We start from the raw sequence: 20,061 nt of genomic DNA on the forward strand, positions 1-20,061 counted from the left end.
CGACTTTGCACCTCATGCGACATTGAATTTTTTGGAGCAGAAGATCACATTTACAGGAAAACTAAGGTTGATCATTTTGTGTAGTAAATCTTGACATGACATGGAAAATCTTGACATGATACCACCATGATAATTCTTATCTGAATGCATGCTAAAAGCAGCTCTGCCACGTGTCATGTTGTCAAGCTGAAGTCCCCAAATTGCATAACTGTTTGCAGCATGTGTTACTGTCGCTTTTTCTTGCATGCATTCAAATATTGTTTACGGTGCGGTGTTTGATGCCGTAATACTTGAAAACAAAAGATTGCCTGTGTGGCAGTAAGCTATTTGAGTCATTCATCCCTATGTAATCTGGGTAGCATGGGACTGGACTGCAAGAAATACCAACAGGGAAAACTATAAACTATGCAGCTTAAACAAAAATGATTTATTTCTGTTAAAGACAACTGCCAACCTATACAAAGCAGTCTTCATCCTCACTGTAGCCTATTGCAGAATGTTCGATTTGAAATTGGGAGAGGATATCCTTCAGGCCTGGCTTTGGTTCAGGCATATTTTGTTGGAAATCCAAAATGGCTTGCTGAGCTGCCGAGCGCCACTGGTCAATCAGGTCATCAATGGGCTCTTCTTGGTTCTGTACAGGAAAGGCACATAGCAGCGCTCACTTTAACTGCATAGTGGACGTGGTACAACATGGTTTCTGTACCCATAATTACTAACTGAATAGGATGTGCACTAAATGTGGGAGCTGCAGGTTCAGGACATCCAAGAGTAATCATTAGCAATAGAAGCACAAAAAGAAAGTGACAGGAATGTCCAGGACATGACTGTTACTAGCACTGCGGCATTTTGGTATTGTGTATCAAACACATGGACTGATTCACGCAAACACTTGTACTAGAGTGTCTTTGGCTGACTGGATGTTACCTGATATAGGGCATGCATAGAGTCTGTTGGAAGCATGTGCGCAACGCAAATTCAGTCCTTTGCCCCATTGTAAGTGCACTATTCTTGACAGTGGTAAATAATGTCATATCAACAAGCATAACTAGCCTGCCCAGCAGCTAATAACAATATGTCGCATTGCTTTCTTTGCCGTCTTATCGCACTGGGATTTCAAACTCTACCACCTGCCATGTCCACTGTTGTGTCTGACGTGGCTTAATGGTGCCATCACCCTGACCTGGAATAGCTTGCCCAGTAGATTAGCAGGCTAACATCTCCAGTGATTACTAAAGACCACCGCTACCTCCCTTTCCTAATAGTGCCATAGTAGCAAAGCACAATATTCATCATGCTAGAACGAACATTATTTTGTTCTCATATAGGTTCACTCTGCAGTGGGGTTACTATGTAGAGTGCACAGAATACCGGCAGAATTCATTACGCCATGTTTCACGATTACTTCATTGAGGAAAAGACAGCTTGATGAAGGCGTATACCTTTTTCCGATGAGCTTTCACTATGTTCAGTTGTCTGAGGATGCCTTCTTTGCGAGTCACCTCTTGCTGTACGTCCGCTATGGCTTTCCGAAGCAAGGCTACTTCATTTTTCTGCAGCAGAAGAGAGAAGACAACTTGTCAACTTACCGTGAAGCAATGCAATGTCTTTTTAAAATGTTCCCTTATGTGTATTACAACAGCTCGATTATTGCAGGTGCACAACACCTAAAATTCCTCCGTAGAGCTGAAAGACGTACACAAATACCTCGAGGGATTAGCAGACGTCTTGGATGTAAATGCAAAAAGACGAGCAGAATGTATGCTAGCATCCGAAGCAACTATGCAAAGAAGGCTTTCGGCTTGCCACATGAGAATGTGGAACGCGTGTACAAGCAGTGTTCATTTCAATAAATATCAGATCAAATAAAGCCACACTAAATGAAGATATTGATAAGTATCTACCATCTCTTCTGAAGTTTCTGTTCGAGGCACGCTTGGTCCCTGTGTCGGCGTTTTATCCATGCTCGAACAGTCACGAAAGCTTCGGCAGAGTGCGTATTACTGTGAATGCATATTAAATTAGTTATTATTAGAACGTCTTTTTTGGATCAATCGTGCTGAACAATAACGGTTAATCACAGTTACGCTTATCGGACGCATCGGACAGGCGTTGCAATACCATTTTGGGTCGCCCGCCGTGTTTGACGCTAGATACCGATGATGATGCTCGGAGTTTGTAAATCACAACCAGTAAGAACACTCAGAATTTCCAGTCTTCAAATGAAATCACTGAAAGCACATGCGTATTCTATGAAGGATAGTATAATTATATAACAAACAAAATGCAATATTTTTTGTAAAGAAAACAATTTTCTCAAAAGTGAAGACAGGCACTATCATCATCATCATAATTTTAGTTTTGTTTAAAAAATGCTTGGGCGTATAAAACAAACAAAGGTATTATCAGTTTTCAGAAAATAATCTTAAGTGAAGCATTAAATGTTCAAGGGATTGATGAAGGAGAGCATGCATAGTTGAAGAGCAAAAGAAAAGGAAGATTGTTTAATAGTTACGAAGAAAGCACGTGATAGCTTATTCTTATTAGCAAAATAATACCCGTCATCGCCCCAAGCATAAAAGAGAAGCGACTAGCCTTTCCGTAATGAAAACTCGGTTATTTTATGGGGTTTTTGTTTGAATAGCGAAGTTTACGAAGCCGACCATGGGGGAAGAATGAGGCCGACACTGGAGCGCATTAATACCACTGCGAGAAGAAAAATAGTCCCGCGCAAAGGAAATCAAAAATTTGTTGCTTCTACATCTATCAGTGTTGTTCAATTTTTTGTCAAAATTCTTGGATATTTTTTCTATTAATTCTTTGCTTCTTTCTTTAAGCGCTTTGCGCTTGTTACTTTTGTTTTCTCACAAGGCGCTCTTTGTTCAAAAAGGCGCGATTGTGTGAGGCGGTCTCGGACGGACCCATTGCAGACGGCGGTTTTTGTTGAATGGAAGTATCCGACGCTAGTGAACAGCGTTGCTGGTCTTCTGCATGTAAGTAAAGTAAAATTGCCGGCGAATACAATTTTATGTGCCGCACTCTTCGTGTCGAACTTTCGCCGGCGAGACGCAGCGTCAGTCCCCGTTTCTGTGAGCTCGCCTGCGTAAGTCACTCGGGAAGTGTGCCTACAAACGGTGCGGCCGTTAGTTGCTCTGCTTCAACTAATTCGCTTGCTTGCTACTAACAAATTAAACTTGAAAGCCGGAAACGAATGCAAGAGTAGTCTGCTGCCTTCCAGCATCAGAATGCCCGAGGTGAAGATGACTACGCCGCGGAGACAGACAAGGAACGCACGCGCCAGTTTCTACGGCGATTCGGCGTTGGAAGAGCCCAATGACGACAATGCGGAAAGACACAGCCGTCAGCAGGAACTGCTACAAGAACTTCATGCGCAGCATATGGAATCTCCCGGAACTCCGGGAAGGAAGTAGGTCGCCTTTTGAACCGCACGTCTTGTTTCGGTAACTGGGCCGAGTGTGCGTTTTTATGCAGTTGTCTTAACTGTCGCGGAAGTTATGGACTGGAGAAGCGTTATAATTGAGCGCCGAAGTTGTCCGCCCCCTTTTGAGTGTGTTACAGACGGAGGGGGCGGGGCAGGGGGGCGGGGAGGATGCATTAAAGAGCTCTAGAGGTGTCGTGGACCCGCAGAAATTAAGAGTTTGTGAAGCACAATATGAACGGAAGAACTTTATTTTACCCCTTCATTTTGCACACCACCTAAAATAAATGCAGCCTTATTGTGAATGTGTGGATTACAGTAAACCATTAAAATATGAATGGATGCGCTCTACGTGGATGTGAAACAATTCAGCTTCATCGCCAAAGTCCCGTTATTTTCTTTGCTGGTCATGATAGTTGTTTGAGCCTTTTTTTGTGTGCGTGTTTCCAGGCGCAAGTCTGTGGGTCTGGGCCCGCCTACGTTCTCAGATGTGCAGCTGGCTGAACACTACTCCAACTGCATTCGCCTGTCCAATGAAAATGTGAGCTCTTTTTCAAAATCGTGAAGAGAAAGGTCTGCTGAGCTGCCTTTAGTAACAGTTCGGTGAATTACGGTTTTCAGAAAATTACAATCAAGAATGCGTTTCATCTGCACCTAATTGACCTTTTGAAGAAGGTCCTGGAAGAGAAAGATGGATCGACAAACTTCCAGGTTAGAATGTTTTGTTCATTTCCTTTGTAGCACTGCTTAGTGAAATCAGCTCCTCGCATCATCGTGGCGGCCCGATTCCGTTTTTCTCAGAGCGCCGGTTGTTCACTGGATGCTAGTGCAAAGATCTACGCGCATCGTGTGGACCATGTGCATTCCGAAGCGCTGCATATCGCTGGAGAACTGGGAGTCTCTTCAAAACTAAGGAAGCGTGATTTGAAAGGTAAATATAAGCCTTCCTTGCATTATTTATACAATGCTTGGTGGTGCTGTAGAGAATATTTAACAGATCCACTTGCGTACTGTCAGCCACAGAAGTTTGCAGGAACTGCAGTGCGTGGCGGAGTGAAGCAAAACTGCATTGCTGTGCCATCTGATATCAGAGTGGTGTTGAGGCTCATGGCAATGCCTCGCCACGCGGGCCGTGAGCCTCAACATTATGCTTAGTGACGGCAGACGTACACAGCAATGCAGTTTTGCTTCGCTCCGCCACGCATCGCGGCTCCCGCAACTTTTGTGGCAGACCATACTTGTAGTTGCGGTGTTCATTGTTTGCTGCTACCAAAATCATGAACTTAGTAATGAGCCTAAAATATACTTTCAGCATCTGTACTAAATTTGTGAGCCTGCCGTGATGGCTTGGTGGCTGCTTCTCTTGGCTGCTGCGCCCAAGGTGATGAGATAAAATCTCAGCTGTAGCAGCTGAGATTTTTTTTGCAGGGCAAATGCTAAGCACGCCCATGTATAGTGCAGTGTCTATGCATCGGGTGGTTGCAGATCATCTGGAGCCGTGCGCTACGATCTCTTAATAGTCCATGTGCAGCTTTTGGACGTTACATCCCACATAACATACTAAACTTATGGTGGTACTCGTATTGTGCTGATGTAGCAATGCCTACACTTCATTTTTTTTTTAGCTGAGCTTATCGAAGCTGCTTTCTGTTGGGAGTAGTCTCTCGCTGTGATTGGAATACGCTAGTCTATTGATGCAGGACAGTTTCACTTTGTTATTGGTGTAATGTTCTATCAAGAGAACATTTGGCTAAACCTGCAAGTTTTTTTTCGCAAAGACAAGAAACAGACATTCACTGTGGAAGGGCATAGCAAGCTTGAATATCTAGCCCCTATCTGTGCATTTTGTTATCTTTACCTACCACAACTCTTACTTTTCCTAGGGAATGAAGGAGACGAGGACAATCCTGACCAGCCACTAGCTACCGGCAAAACACCTGCAAAGAAAACAAAGAACCGTGTAAGTGGACACATTGTGTATGTATGCAGAATGTGCATGAGACGTTAAATTGTCCATACATTGTGAACACCTTGAATTGCACTGGTTGATAGAGGAGCTTGTAGCTTTTCAGTCTGCTAGCGGTACAAAGTCGTAGCTTTTTTAATGCACATATCAGGCATGTAGCATATATCATGCATATAGCAAGGTGGCTTGCTCCCATGTTGTGGCAACCAGTTGGGATAACCTTTAGAAAAGTGATGCCTCGTTTGAACAAAACAGTAATGCATTGTTGTTTTGGGGCAGTTTGGCATGAAACTTCGCATCTAAACAACTACATGCACTATAACCTCGTGTAAGGGTCGCACTTGAAAAATTCGGTTGCAAGTTTTGGACATGCAGCCCATGCATGACTAAAAAGATATATAACCTTGTTTCTTTTTTCTGAATTACCTGTCCAAAACGGGGTGTGGCCCTTACACGAGATTATACGGTAATCATTTCACTTTGGGTTGTGTAGTTTGTTTAACCGCGGAATAGGCTTGCAAATTACCAATTACAAAGCTGTGTAGCAGGAAGCACCTGACAGTGATTTCAGAAATATGGTCATTGAAAGCAGTTTTTTCTCAAATAGTTCTTAGTGCTCCCTGAACAGATCAATCTCAAATGTCAGGAAAAATTAGGCCTCAACATAATTAAGCTTGGAAAAAAATTGCTGATGGGTTGGTATGGCTAAGTGCGGAATAACATGCGGTACCTCCTTAAGTTTTTTAGTGCAAAAGCACTGCTCAGTGGGGTCAAACCCAGACAAGGATCTTGTGTGAAGCCTCTGAATAACTCTGATAAGATCAGGTTAGTTCGGAGGAGCGTCGCGCCAGCTGTAGCCAATTGGAGGAGGGCACTGTGCCAGCTGCCGCCGAGTGGAGAGAGGGTGTGAAGATGAAGAACGAGAAACATTTGCGTGCACATGCAGATTCCAGAAAAAAGAGGCGAAGAATGAACACATGCTTTCGTACGTCTACTCGATTTAACGTTAAAACCCTACCAACATTTTTTTTAAACCACTTCTGGGCAGTTTTAATAGAAGATTTTTTGGGATGTGATTAAAAAGACCTTGCAGACAGCAAATCTGATGTTTTATAAATTTTTTTCTCAAGATTTTTGCGATTCGAACTATGCGCCTCCCTTTAATATCGTTCGTGTACATAACATTTTTAAATACAAGCTTTCACTTACATGCTGCTACATTGATTTTGTTTAAAAGTATAGTGCTTGTCATGCCTCTGTTCTGATGGACCCCAGTGTTTCAGTGGCATGGATGTGAAAATTGCCTGTGGCTTCCTTTTCAGAGTGCCTCCACTTTGGTGCGGAACGAGAAGACCATCACACTCGACAAGGTGGAAACTGCTCGGCCCGTAAGTATCTCCTGTGCATTACCTGGTGCACAAGGTTTGTCTACTATGAGGGCATGCCTTCTGAGACATTCTTATGGTGGCTATCATGGTGTACAGTGCGTCACAAAAAGACACTGCATTGGCCACACATGTATCAGCAAAGTGCTAAGTGCATTTTACAGTGACGATTGTTAAGTGTACGTTTCCTGGTTCTGCAGCATTGGCATTGGCGTAACACTGTGCCACACTGATCGGTCAGGGTGATGATTAGTGTGTCACTGGTCTTTGCATTTTCTCTCCAGACAGCGTCTCGCCATTCCGGCGCTGACGTGTTTTCCTTCATTCTGTCCTCGTGACACTTCCGTTATTTTGTTTGGTCGAAATAATGCTAACTTTGTGCTCACCAAGCACTATTCACAGATAGCGCGGTAGAACCTCTTCACATCCGATGACACCGCCTGTGAAGGAGGCTGCACTGCTGCCGTGTCGCACCAAGATGTCTTAACTTGGTGCCTTGGGCAGCGCGGCAGGCAGAGGCTCAGCATTGATGAGTCTACTAGAATACTGTTGTGTGATAGCCTGGCTCTGCTTAAAAAACTTGCCTGCTTTCGGCGATAACGTCGCAGAGATTTCTATCAGCCGTAACACTTGAAGCCCCCAGTCTCCGCCAAGAAAGGTGGGTGGTAGTGGGTGGGACTTGGGCGGTCGGACAGACTGGTGCGTGACGAAACCACTGCCACCCACTGTGGTGCGAACCCTGATCAGCCGTGCAGCTTTTAGTGCAGTACCATTCTTTTGTCAAATATTGCAGGGTGAGAAGAGGTGTCGTCACAAGTGCAACAGTGGTGTCCCTTCGTGCATCTTGTTTGGAGGTGTCCTTTTCATTTCCGTTCTTTTTTTCTTGTCCTTACTAGGCTGATCCACTCCAGGAGTACATCCGACTTCATAGCACGACTGGAACATCGGACTGCTTTGTCCTGAACCACATTCACTCATTCAGTGACAGAGCAGAGCTCATGTTCCTTGACATCCCGAGGGCTCACGAAAGCATCAAAGACACTTGGACCAAGGCACCAGTAGGCAAGTTCTCTTTACAGGTGCATGGCTTACCTTCTGCGCATTTCCTGCGGGGATAATTGTGACATGATCCGGTGCCGTTGTAAAACGAATGTGTTGCCATTATTTAACTGCTCGCTCTTCAGGGTGGCGAGAAAAGTGCCTGATAATAAATACTGCATTACTCAGTATTTTCATCATTCACTGTTCATGTTACTTCCACTCCACATGAGGACGAAGGTCTCTTCCGTTGATGTCCAGGTTTCCCCGTCCTGTACCCTATAGGCCATATAGACGTTCCCAATCTGATTGCTGCCATACTGCTTGCTGAAAGCTTTTTGCCCCTGTCAGTACCAATCCACTGCGGCTACGGCAGGGGCGCACATTGGATTAGTGAACAGGAGACACCTTTAGCGTACGATGTTATCATTACTGGAATGTTGAGAGTTGGCCTGCTGCCAGTGTGCACGCACTGATTGGTCCCGATGCAGCAGGTGTGTGCGAAGCTGCCGGGTACCTTAAGGTGTGCTTCAAGGCGATCTGCGCATGTGCACTGACGGTGTGCAGGCTCCCGGTACTCTGGTAACGGTAACATTGTACACGGTATGCTACAAGTGTCTAATAAGGAGGCCCAAAGAGCGGTTGTAGCGCCAGGCAGAAAGAGCAGTCCAGCGAGCAATATGGCAGCAGTCAGGTTGGAAACGTCTACACCAGGAAATTCCCTAACCCAGTGATGGGAAACCTGCGCATATTGCGCCAACCTGCGCCATTTCAGTAAAGCTGCTGTGTGCTCCTACAAACAGCTTTTTTTCCGAAGTTGTACCAAAGATGCGCCAAAACAAGCTGCTGCTAATGCCAAATGACGGGAGTTCTTGTCCGTAAGGCCACTGCATCTCTCTGCCATTCAAGGCAACTGCAACTGATGAAATCCTGTTTGATGGGAGAATGAGAGTGCGGGTCAGTGCTGCGGCCTGTGCGCATGCATGCTTTCCACCGGGCTTTTGTTCCAGCCATCTCCGGCGGTGTGGGTAGCTGCATGGTCACCTTGGCATCAAGTGAGGTGACATGTTCTCTTGTTGCGGTGCCCTTGAGTTCGTCTTGGCGGCGTCATGATGCCATATTTTAAATTAAAAAAGCGAAGCTTTTCTGTTCTGGATTGCACAGTGGGGATATAGCATGACCAGAATCAAAACCTAAAGATTCAGAAATAACGAAAGTGAACAGTGATGGTTGTTCGCCACTGTACTGGTAGTTACATAGTTAAGGCTCGCAGTTGAAAGTGGTGTTAATTTTTCTCTTCCACTGTCTGGGCTCTGGGGGCTTGGCTACTGAGCCATGGTACCTGGGTTCAAACCCAGCCGCAGCAGCCATGTTTTGATGGAGGCAAAACGCAAAAGGTGCCCATGTGCTGTGTGATGTAAGTGCATGTTAAAGACCCCTAGGTGGGTGAAAATATTCCAGAGCCATCCACTACGGTGCCTATTTCTTTCTTCTTGCCCTTCCACCTTCCTCCCTTTCCTCATGGCATGGCTGAGGTGTCCACTGTGCCATTTCCTTTCCTCAAAGACCACTAATTCATCACCGTCTGCAGAAAAAAAGCTTGCATTTTTACTGCATGCATTCTTAGGTGGGAAAGTTCATTACTACGGAAGCCTGGGAAACGCATGGCGTTTCGGGTAAGTCATGCAACGCCACCTAGTAGTTTTGAATTTCCATGCGCAATTCTCCGAAGCATTTCAGTTAAAATAAAATTCTACAAAATGATATGTGCACTGCCTGTTCGTCCGTTACGTCAACTGGAAGTAGGTGATGCCAGCTGGTGGTCTCTGGCATGCTAGTACATAAAGCACACAGGCAGTTCTGCAGCTTATTCCCGTTGGATTCATACTGCATGAAGATGTCTGTAGATTATTGGCTCGCATATCATATGGTAGACAACAAAGAGCGAGAGAGCGCAGGGAACACGCGTCCTGCTCTGTTAACATGGGAGATCACTTGGTTGTTTCGGATTGTCTGAACTATCTTTTCCTGAAGTGTACCTGCACGATGTAGAGCTTTGAAACGAATGGAGGTGTGCAGAAGATACCGTGCTGCACCTGCTAAATGAATTTCGAAGTGCAGCAGCGCGGGAACCAGTTCGTGTAGTGCGGGCAGATCGAACAGACCTGACGTGGTCCTTGCCACAGGTTGCTCGCACATGGCGAGTGATGGTGGTAGTCCCAGGACACTTGTGATAAGATGAAAGGCTGGTTTGTTCACTGTTTTGTGCACATTTTTTGCAAATGTTTGTGGAACATGCAAGCAGCAGCATCAAAAATGGAGTTGTTTGCAGCCATTACATATGGCCGGAATGTACCGTACTTAATACATAACTCGATCACGAATGTAACGCAAGGGGTAGTTTGGTGAGACTTTCCCCTGTCGGTTTTCCTGGTGTGCCATGCGGTTCCAATGTCAGTGAAAAGCTGAGTTCTTGTAGTAGCTTGTAAGTCTGGTGGTGAAGGTCTGTAGCTATTTGAGGAGAGGTGAGAAAATAAAGTTTATATATTCATACCTTGGTTTTGAATATAATGCCAGATGCATTCTGAAGCCGTTGGAGTGAAGGAAAAAAAGCTAGTGTTGTATTTGTGTCAATATGCTATGCAATTTCCGCTTGCGGTTGCAAATGCTTTCTGCGTCACTTGTTTCCAGGCTGCATGTACAGGCAAACCAATCCGTTGTTGTGTTCCATGTTTCAGATTCATAACCTGTAGAGCTTCAGGCACTACAGATGCATAGTGTTCTATGGGCATAATGTTCCAAAAGATGTTAACATGTACATTCTGTGTTGTGAAGAATTCATGCAGTATGCTGTGAGATGAGATAGCACTGTTATGTAATTGTGCTTCTAAATGAAATGAAGCTGAGTTACTTTGTCCATTTGGGTGGCTTACTGCTGCACTGGAATTGAGATTTTCTTTTTTCTTACCAGGTTTTCTGCAGAGATGTGTGAAGAACAGGAATGGAATCTGTTCTGACCCCCGCCTTGGCTACATGTGGAGCAATGAAAGCGTTGAAGCGGAACGACACGATGTGAGTATCGTGACACTGTGCTTTTTCAGTCTAGAATTTTGCAGCTGTGAGGTGTCGAGCATATTTCACAGTTTAGAAATGTACCTTGATTATTTTTTCAGAAAGTTTTTGATCCTTGATGTTATTTGGGCAAGGTATCTGTCTAAATGAATAAAGGGTATGGTTTCAGAAAAGTATCTTTTAGCAATGAAAACTCTTGTGTTGTCACATTTGGGTCGGTTGCAGTTGTCGGATGTCTAGTTTTCATTGGATTGCTGCCCAAGTACATTGAGTTGGCAGTCAAAAACTTACTCCTCTTTTGTCTTTCGTTCTGTCTTACAGCTACAACTTGTAAGTAGTAGACATCTCCTTGATTAACACTTTTTATTCTGTTTTGGTATTAGAAAACAGTCCTTGGACTTTGTGTTAAGACCGTTAAGTTTGCCCCCCCGCTTACTTAATTTGATTTCTGCTTCATTTAATTTTATTCCTGCCTTAGTGTGTTGAGTGGCTGTAGAAACACATGTTCTCTTTTTTGTCTTTTATTAGATGCAGCAGAAGCGTGTAAGTAATGGCCATTCCTGAAGAATTGGCACATTTTTTTGTTTTAATGCAGCTTTTCCTTGGAAACCTTGACGTGTGTTACAGGTGTGAGATGTGTAGTTAAACCTCTATGTAACGAACTTCAATGTAATGTAACCTTCGATGTGGCAAAGTACTTTAGTTTTTATATCCTCGGGACCTTGGAGTGCCATGTATTTCATCTTCAGTATGACGGAGTAAATTTTGCTACACTTTCAACATAACAGAATGTTTTCGCTGGCTTCACACCTCGCAGTCTTGTTCCCGATTCTCACTGCGTGCACACGCACAAAGGCACATGAAACAGGTTTGGCACAGCGCAATCCATGTTCTGCTGGTGTGATTTATTTATTTGGGAACCCAGCTCTGCTTGCGCATGCACGAAAAGCGCTCCAGGGATCGTGCTGTGCTAAAATTTTTGCGTTTGCAGTGGCAAAGTGACGAGGTGCGATGCGGGCCCGATTTCATTTCACTGGGACTTTTCTTTGCACTCTTGCCTAAATGTAGAAAGGGCATGGCCCATCTCCGTTCTCTTCGTTCCTTGCCTCCCTCCTACAAAGCGGCGGCTGTGGTGACAGAATGCGCTCTTGGTTTAGGTTGTGTTGGCGATGTGCTCAGGGGCCCGTACGAGGACAAAGATGCCAGCAAAACCAAAATTTCAAGGCGGGTATGCTGCCCTCATCACCTGTGAGGTGCTTGATGCAGTATACGTGCTGAGGGGGTTTGACAGCTCACAAGACAGAAATTTCTATGGTTGTATGACACATAATGCCATTGATGGCAAAGAAAGCACATAAGTAACAAAAAATTGAAAAATTGGTTTTGGGGAAAGGAAATAACACAGCAGTATCTGTCTGGTATCCCTGAGGACACCAGAACCTGGCCATAAGGGAAGGGATAAAGGAGGGGGTGAGAGAAGGAAGAAAGCGGGGTCGTACTCCGGAAAAATTTCCACCACCTTGCAATCTTTAGCGTGCACTGACATTGCACAGGACACGGGTGCCTTTGCGTTTCGCCCCCGTCGAAGCACGGCTGCCGTGGCCGGGCTTGAACCCGGGAATCCCGGCTCAGTAGCCGAACTCGCTAACCTCTGAGCCACCACGGCGGGTACACACATAAGTAATGGGCCACTTTTACCGCAGATAAGGGCATCTCTCGTAGGTGATCCGGCAACATGTATTCTAGGAGTTCTTGCACAGTGTGAGATGAATTTTGATGTAGCAAAATTTCGGTGTGACAAAGTAAAGTGTAGATTTTACTGAGTTCGTTGTGTTGAGGTTTGCTTTCAGTGTATCAAGGTGGCTTTAAAGAGTGTCATTCCTTTCTCTCTTGTTTTTACTTTGCAGCAGAGACGTGTAAGTAGTAAATATTTTCTTTCTTTGATTCACTGTTTCGTTCTATTTCGATAGGAGTTCTTACATGGAAAGCTTGGAAGTGTTTTATGGGCAGTGTCCAGTGTTGACTTACTAAAATTGTGTATTCTCGATAGTGGCTCCTTGTTGAAGTTGCTAGAAAATAAGCCTTGTCATAGAAATCAAAGAAGCAGTTTAAGCCAGTGTGTGGATTTTATTTTCGCTGTTATGCCAGCAGTAATTCTTTCATATTTACGACAGGCTGATAATCGGTCCTTAGTGAGATTTTCTCCTAGCCCTTGTCACGAAAGTACGTGCTTTTTTGATTAAGATTTTTTGTTAGTGGCAGTGCGCACTTAATACGTACTTGCTACTTAATGCATCAGTAGCATACAGAGCTGTGGACCTGCCATATAGTAGCGGAATCTCACGAATGTAAATCTTCGACTTATTTGGACTAATGCTTTGAACCTTTCAGTTTCAGGTGTATATAAAAAGTAGAACCCCGCTATAGTGAACACTGATATAAAAGTGAAGCTGCGGTCTCATTTCGCCTTCCTAGATGCTTTCCTGTACACTTTTCTCGTTTATAATACAGGCATCTTTAATAAACAAACAGTTATAGTGAATAGTGTCTGGCTGTAGAGACATACTTTCTGTGGAATGATGGCATCGCGGCATGCGCGCAGCCCAGGATCGCGAGGCACGCATTTGGAGTCGTATGGATACAGAGGATTATAAAACGGCACTTTTTGAGATGGCTTCACCACTGAGTTTTTTAGTTGCGAGGAGAAGCCAACTTTTCGAAAGCCTTGGGGCTTTGAGGCAAAGCATGTGGCATGCCCTAAAAAAAAATAATAAAGCTTGCTATGAATGTAGAAAGAAGGCGCCGTACACCGGAGAGAAAGCAAAGACAGCGAAAGTGCAGTGAGGAATAGGGAAAAGAAAATGCGAACATTCATTGCACTGAACATCGCTAAGCATGAGGCAGCGGTGGAAAAAAGCGGAAGTGCATTAGCACTGCTTGGGCAGTTTTGCCACACTTGGCTCTGTCGCGTGTTTCATAACTATTGCCTCTTAAAGGACATCGAGGCCGCTGAAGAGGACGTAGTGTTCAAGCAACGCTTTGGTTTTCACATGGAACCCAGCTCAAATTCTATTCGCGGCCGAGTTTTATTCATTCAAGTGTGGTACTTCTTCAAATCTAAAACTAAAACAAAACAAAATAGATTGTTTGTGTGTATTGGGATGACTAGAGTAGGATGTATTTATAAGTGTTTTTCTAAACTAATGCTGTACGTTGACTAAGTAGGCAATCGAATTGCCAGATAGCATCCTCAGGACCATGCCACCGCCAACAACTGATATAGTGAAGACCCTGATATAGTAAAGATTTTTGTTGTTCTAAGTGGCTTTACTATAAAGGGGTCCTACTCTTAACTCCTCGCAGTTAGAAGCATCTTTCAGTCCCCTTTGAGTTCGGATTATTGAGAGGCTACTGTATCCGCTGCAAAGCAAGGCGCTGGAGTGCTCCTGTCTAGTCAAAGGTCCCATAAAAACTTAAAAAGTCTTGCCAGCTGTGCAGTTTAGTTCCAGCCCTTCTTTATGTTACATACTACACTATCGATGTGCTGAAGAGCATAGAGCACAGTGCGGGAAAAATGCTCCCAATCCTCGGCCAGTCGTGTGTCACGGTAGTACTTCATTTCAAGAGTGGGATGTTTTCTCTTACGAGAAAAAGTGGCAAGCAGTTGTTGTAGTTTGTCTTAACCGACGTTACATAGGCCGAAGTACCTCTATCTTTTCAAAAGCCTAGCGAAACCTGAACACCTTTGAAAAGATGCTGAGGAACAACCCTTTGTATATTTGTAACCCTTTGTAACACTCGCGCAAAAAAAAACAAACTTGGGCAGTTTCACGGCTCCCTAGAAAAATTTCTAAATTCAATAATTACTGCCTGTACGGTGATAGTGCTATAATCAGTTACAGTATGGTTGGTCCCAAGAATGGTTAAGGGGAATGTGGGGGATTTAGGCACTCATGGGCTTAGTGCTTGGAGAACCCCTAAAGCACTCCAGTTGACAAAGGTTTCACAAAGGAGGCCATGAAATGGAAAGAAGCCTGCGTGGGAGGGGGTGCAGGAGGGGCAATTCTCGCGTTGCTTTATTAATGCGAAGGCATTCTGTGGCTCATTGGCAACAAACCCCGCTGTTGATATTGACCAGCAGCAGTGGTACCAGAAATCCGAGGTGACATCACCGCGGTATGAAAGCAAAAATTTCTTTTGAAGGTACAGGGAATCGAACCCAGTACCTTCAGATTGCGGGGCAAGCATGCAAACCATAGGCCACAAAACCGCATTCGTTCTTGGCGAACAAAGGTGAACCTGGTATATGCATTGCCTTATGACTATGTGCTAATGACTAGATGTGTGATTAGAAAGAAATTTTTAGAAGAATAAAAGGAAATAAAAAGAAAATAGTGCTTTTGAATTCAAAGCACCTAAGTAGTTTAAATGCCTTCCATAATTTTTTTTTTCTTTCACTGTCTCTGGGATTTACTCAAAGCTCCATTCTTTCACTCTCCTGTTTCATTTTAGTTCACAGGAACGGTGGACACATTCTCCAAGCTGAATGCGAGCGCCAGCATTGCGGCCACGGACGAGCCGATGGTGGGTGCGCCATCCATGTGTGACATCGATGACATGGACTGCGAGAGTGCTGCCCTCTTTGACGACGGGGACTCCTGCTTGGAGGACGAGCCGCAGGATGTCTTCAAGTAAGCAACCGTTATTTTCTGCCATGCTCTGTGTGCCATCCTCGGGAGGAAGGATCACAGAGTCGAAAAGTTTGCTGGCATCAAGTTTCTGCTCAAATGTTGGTTTGCTTGTTGCGGGGCAGTGTACGGACATAACTTTAGTTGCTTCTGCATTGCAGTGAGCACGAATGGGCCTTTTCTTTCCATTCTTCTTCTTCACTGCACTGTTTGAGAAGAACGCTGGCACAATCCACACAAGAAATAAAGCTTTCAGCTTACAAAACATTTGTTCGGCCAATATTGGAATATGCTGCGGCTGTGTGGGATCCCTGGACCGAAACTAACAAACTTAAAATAGAGAATGTCCAATGCAAAGCAGCCAGGTTTATTTTTAATTCTTACAGTTAGAATATTTCCCCAACAGCCCTACTGCAAACCGCAGGACTTCGAACAGCTGGCCATATGTCGTCATCATGAGAAATGAGTTATTCCACTTATATTATTACAATAAAATAAAAACAGAGGAAGGAATTTTAGTTCAGCTCACATCTTGCCGCCCTACACGCTCCTACCGTTCTAAAAAAGTTGTCGCGTTTTGATAAAGTGTTTAAATGCTTGTTCTTTTCCCCATACCATCGCTGAATGGAATGGTTTACCCACTGACGTTTTTAATTGCGAATCGGTGAATTTATTTTTACAAGCACCGGATGAAGCATAGGGTTCATATGCATCCCTGTTTTGGGCAAAGTTCGATGCCTTCGTTCATTGCCAAGTTCGATGTCACTGCCAGTTCCCTGCCTTTGTAATCGTTTTGGTGTTGTATGTTCTGGTTTTGACTGTTCGCTTGCTACTTCTGTTGCAACATACTTCTCGTTTTTATCACTGTCTGTACGCCACTCCTGCCTAAGGCCTGTAACTCAGGCCGGCAGTATTTGCTAAATAAAATAGTGTCTTAAAAAAAGAAAAAGCGACAAAAAATTGTTATTGTGTTTTAAACACTGCGTGGGAAATGTACGTTGATGACGCTTAATAAAGCAAACACTGACGAGTTGTCATATGGATTAGGCGTAGGGGGCTTGCGGTTATGAAAGTTTGTGTTCTGAACTCTGAACGCTTCCCTTTGCTGAGATTGTGCAGGCATTTAAGTGTTCTGTTTTGATACATCCTCTGTTTAAGGGGGGAGGTGACTTTGAAATCCTCAAAAATGCCCCATAATTTGATTTTTTAAAAATTGTTGTATTGCTTGTGTGCTTTGTTTTTGTGATGTCTCGAAGTTTCGTTGCTGAAATTGACCAGGAAGTACTCTAAACATACTGTTTTGTGATACGTGGCGACTCTGTATTGCGGGGCAATGGTCAAACGGTAGGCATTTCTCTCCATTTTGTTTTTTTCCTATAAACTGACCTTGTGGAGCAGATTTGTTCACCACTGTTTTATGTGTTTGGCACGACTTCTTTTGCTGCACTTCTGTGATTATAGTGCAGGTCAAAACATTATTTTTCAAATTTCTGAATTTTAAATTTTTGCTCGCTCCAGATATGTCAGCGGACTATGCATCGCAAAAATTCTAGACCAAAATTTTTCCCCCCACCCCCCACCCCCCCTCCCAAAAATAAGATTCTGAGAATGTCTTGAGACCAGCAGCATGCCAGTAGGAACGCAGTATATGTTGAACCAGCCTTCTGCCGCATTTTCTTAACTGTGCAGCCTTTTCACAAGATTCATAAGAAAAATATATGCTAGAAAACAATTTCCTGGGGATATAACAGTGAAGTTTCGTGAGGGTAGTCACCAAATTATTTCTAATATGTATTCGTAGGAAACTGAGCATAAGACATCAAAAAAATTTGCTGAAAGCTGCATCTCCCCTTAAAGGCAATGGTTTTGAAAGTGACGGTAAAAAGTTCAATATGTAAAGACTATTGAGCGCTCGCGATCTGTACAAGTCTTCAAGATAACCAGAAATCCTCATATGAAATCTTTTTTAGAATTCCTTCTGGTGATGTCCGATGGAGCTGGTTTCTTGTATGAAGCCTGTCGGACTACATCATACGACTCACGTGCTGTAGTGATGGAGCAAATGGCAAAATAAAAAGTAAACAACCAAGCCAGGTCATGCATTTGTGGATGGAGCAGGGTCCCAGCCTATAAACTTAATTTTTTTTTTCTTGTTCAGTCTGTCGTTGAGTGGAGAGGGAAATGGTGCAGCGTTGCTTTTAATTGTAAATATCTCTGGTGCTATCTAAGCAAGGTTAGAAGTTTTTACAGGAGGATGATGTTGACTCAGTAGTATCTAGTATCGCTTCTCTTACCCCTGGTGCAAAGCTCTTTTGTGGCCTTTTTTAATGGTGCCGATGGCAGTGGCGTAAGATGTGAGAACAGCGTTTTTGTAAACTGCAAGACAAATAGTAAAAGGGTTACAGGCTTTCTTCATGTTCGTTTGTTCTTCAGTGCTGGTTTTTGCCTATTTCTCTTAATATACTGAAACAAGTCCAGGAACTCCTCTGCTGTCAGCAGTTAACTTGAGTTGCACAGCAAAATGGGCACGCTGCTACTGCCGCTGTGGGAGTGCAATCGTTACAGTAAACCCTCATTGTTATGAGGAGGCTTTGTGCAAGCTATCATTTTACTCGAGATTTGTTCTGGAAATGCATGAATTTAAGTTTATACAGTCGGCGACCGATTTTTCGGACTCGAAGGGACCCGAAAGATGGTCTGAATAATCAAACAGTTCGAAAAATCCCTGAAGTACAAAAAAATCACTTTATTGAGATGAAATCGGCTTAAAAATGTCACTGATTTTACCTTGCGGAAAATTTCTCTTGTTGGCGACGATTTGCGCCTGTATTTGCGCCAAAGTTGTGCTTTCACTGTACACGCTAGACAGCAAGGTCACTGCATTTAGCTGGAATACTTCCCACGTTTCTTTGACGGACCCGGCGGGGCCATGTTGTCCACAACCAGAGTGTGCACCACACCGCTCGTCGCACATACGCAAAGAAAAGGCACTTTTCGTTCAAAGCAGCCGGACCGCCGGACGCAATCACAAAACGGCGAACGGATGTAACTTTGTGAAGACTGAGTGCCACTTGGTCGAAGCGATTAGAAAAACCCAGGTGACGAAACGGCGAATGGTGAACGTATGAAACCCGCTGCGGGGGCTCAGTGCTTGGGGCGCTCGGCTACTGATCCGGAGTACCCGGGTTGGAACCCGACCACGGTGGCCACGTTTCGATGGAGGCGAAACGCAAAGGCGCCTCTGTGCTGTGCGATGTCAGTGCACAAAGATCCCCAGGTGGTCAAAATTATTCTGGAGCCCTCCATTACGGCACCTCTTTCTTCCTTTTTCTTCTCTCAGTCCCTCCTTTATCCCTTCCCGCTGAGATGTGAGATAGCTCCTCCACAACTTCCTTCCCCCAACAACCAATTTTCAATGTATGGGCGGTATGAGACAAGCGACAACTGCCCGCGACAACGTCTGCGACAAAAACAAGTTAACGGCGACGACAATCCGGCTGCCATCTCGAAGTGTCAGAGAGCGCAGGGACCTCTACTGGCAACAGTGAGGTACTGAAAGTGTGTCAAGCCAATCCAACTGCAGCGTAAATCCACCTCAATCCAAGATGGTGCCTTTCGCGTCGGCGAAAAGCCGATAAGATGGCCGATTGTGGCCCGCAGGCGACTGAAATTAGTCCGAAAAATCGAACTTTTGGGCTATTAAGTCCGAAATATCCGTCGCGAATATGTATGCGTTTCTATGGGGTGACTGACGGTGCCTCATCAAAGTCCGAAACATCCTACAAGTCCGAATTATTGGAGTCCGAATTGCCTGTCGGCTACTGTATCCCGCTTTTGAAAATGCTGTGGCGCCGCTCCCTGTTCTGCATGAAGGGTGTAGCTCCACAGGTTTGCGTGGAGAGGTGATGTCTGCGCTGTCTGGCTCACGTGGGCAAAGTACATGGTTTGACAGTGCACTCACGTGCTACAGCTTTTTTGGTTTCTAGTGCTACTAATATCTTGTCACTTAGTGCCAACTGGAGAATGTAGTTTGGCCATCTGAGCTTCTGTGCTGTTGCAAATGGGTTGCAAGCCCCAAGGGTAGCGTTGGCCTGGCGGCCTGGGGCAAAGCTGGAAACATCCGAAGGTCCCGGCAAAGGATGAGTCGACTGGCAACAGAACAACTTGTTTATTCTGGCATCGCAAAAGAGCAGCCGGTCAGGGCGACCACGTTACTCGAAGGAAGAAATCGAAGTCTCTCTCTGGCGTCCGGGGCAGCTCCTTTTTATACCCTCGGAGTCGAGGGCAAGAAGGAACGGCTTGGGATGAGTCGCAATAGACGGCGACGCACGGACATGTTGAGACGTGAAGTGACGCGTCCGCCGGGCCGGCGCCGGTCAGACCTCCTCGCCTCCCAGTTGGGGAGCTCCTCCCCCCGGCTGCCGCGCTTTGACAAGCGTGGGCACCAACATGCACACACACACACACGCACAC

The 20,061-nt window shown here is 44.8% G+C and overlaps 2 protein-coding genes across 3 annotated transcripts in view; one reads left to right on the plus strand and one right to left on the minus strand.

Moving 5' to 3' along the window:
* Positions 1–408: 408 nt before the first annotated feature.
* On the minus strand, positions 409–2,151 carry LOC144135238 (swi5-dependent recombination DNA repair protein 1 homolog). The gene is made up of 3 exons (XM_077667972.1): positions 1,905–2,151; positions 1,443–1,553; positions 409–634 (listed from the first exon to the last, which is right to left on the minus strand). The coding sequence occupies exons 1-3, from the start codon at positions 1,962–1,964 to the stop codon at positions 455–457; spliced, it is 351 nt and encodes a 116-aa protein (XP_077524098.1). The 5' UTR covers positions 1,965–2,151; the 3' UTR covers positions 409–454.
* Positions 2,152–2,686: 535 nt separating this feature from the next.
* The window catches only part of barr (non-SMC condensin I complex subunit H), a 30,652-nt gene continuing 13,277 nt past the window's right edge, over positions 2,687–20,061 (plus strand). Inside the window, exons 1-10 of one of the 2 annotated variants that reach the window (XM_077665777.1) lie at positions 2,687–2,993; positions 3,239–3,427; positions 3,890–3,980; positions 4,061–4,150; positions 4,241–4,370; positions 5,323–5,399; positions 6,728–6,793; positions 7,687–7,852; positions 10,800–10,900; positions 15,413–15,591. In XM_077665777.1, the coding sequence (XP_077521903.1) occupies positions 3,246–3,427; positions 3,890–3,980; positions 4,061–4,150; positions 4,241–4,370; positions 5,323–5,399; positions 6,728–6,793; positions 7,687–7,852; positions 10,800–10,900; positions 15,413–15,591 (1,082 nt within the window). In that variant the 5' untranslated portion in view covers positions 2,687–2,993; positions 3,239–3,245. Of the gene's footprint in view, positions 2,994–3,223; positions 3,428–3,889; positions 3,981–4,060; positions 4,151–4,240; positions 4,371–5,322; positions 5,400–6,727; positions 6,794–7,686; positions 7,853–10,799; positions 10,901–15,412; positions 15,592–20,061 lie in introns of both variants that reach the window. The other variant, XM_077665778.1, reaches the window with a different exon arrangement.

This window comes from Amblyomma americanum, chromosome 5 (assembly GCF_052857255.1).
Source record: "Amblyomma americanum isolate KBUSLIRL-KWMA chromosome 5, ASM5285725v1, whole genome shotgun sequence".
Taxonomy (NCBI): domain Eukaryota; kingdom Metazoa; phylum Arthropoda; class Arachnida; order Ixodida; family Ixodidae; genus Amblyomma; species Amblyomma americanum.

Bases quoted from the DNA above. Each gene is read 5' to 3' on its own strand.
- LOC144135238 (XM_077667972.1), bottom strand. From the start codon at position 1,964: ATGGATAAAACGCCGACACAGGGACCAAGCGTGCCTCGAACAGAAACT. The intron at 1,554-1,904 runs GTAGATACTTAT...CTTCTGCTGCAG, and splicing joins CAGAAACTTCAGAAGAGATG to AAAAATGAAGTAGCCTTGCT. The intron at 635-1,442 runs GTATACGCCTTC...TTTCCTGTACAG, and splicing joins TGAAAGCTCATCGGAAAAAG to AACCAAGAAGAGCCCATTGA.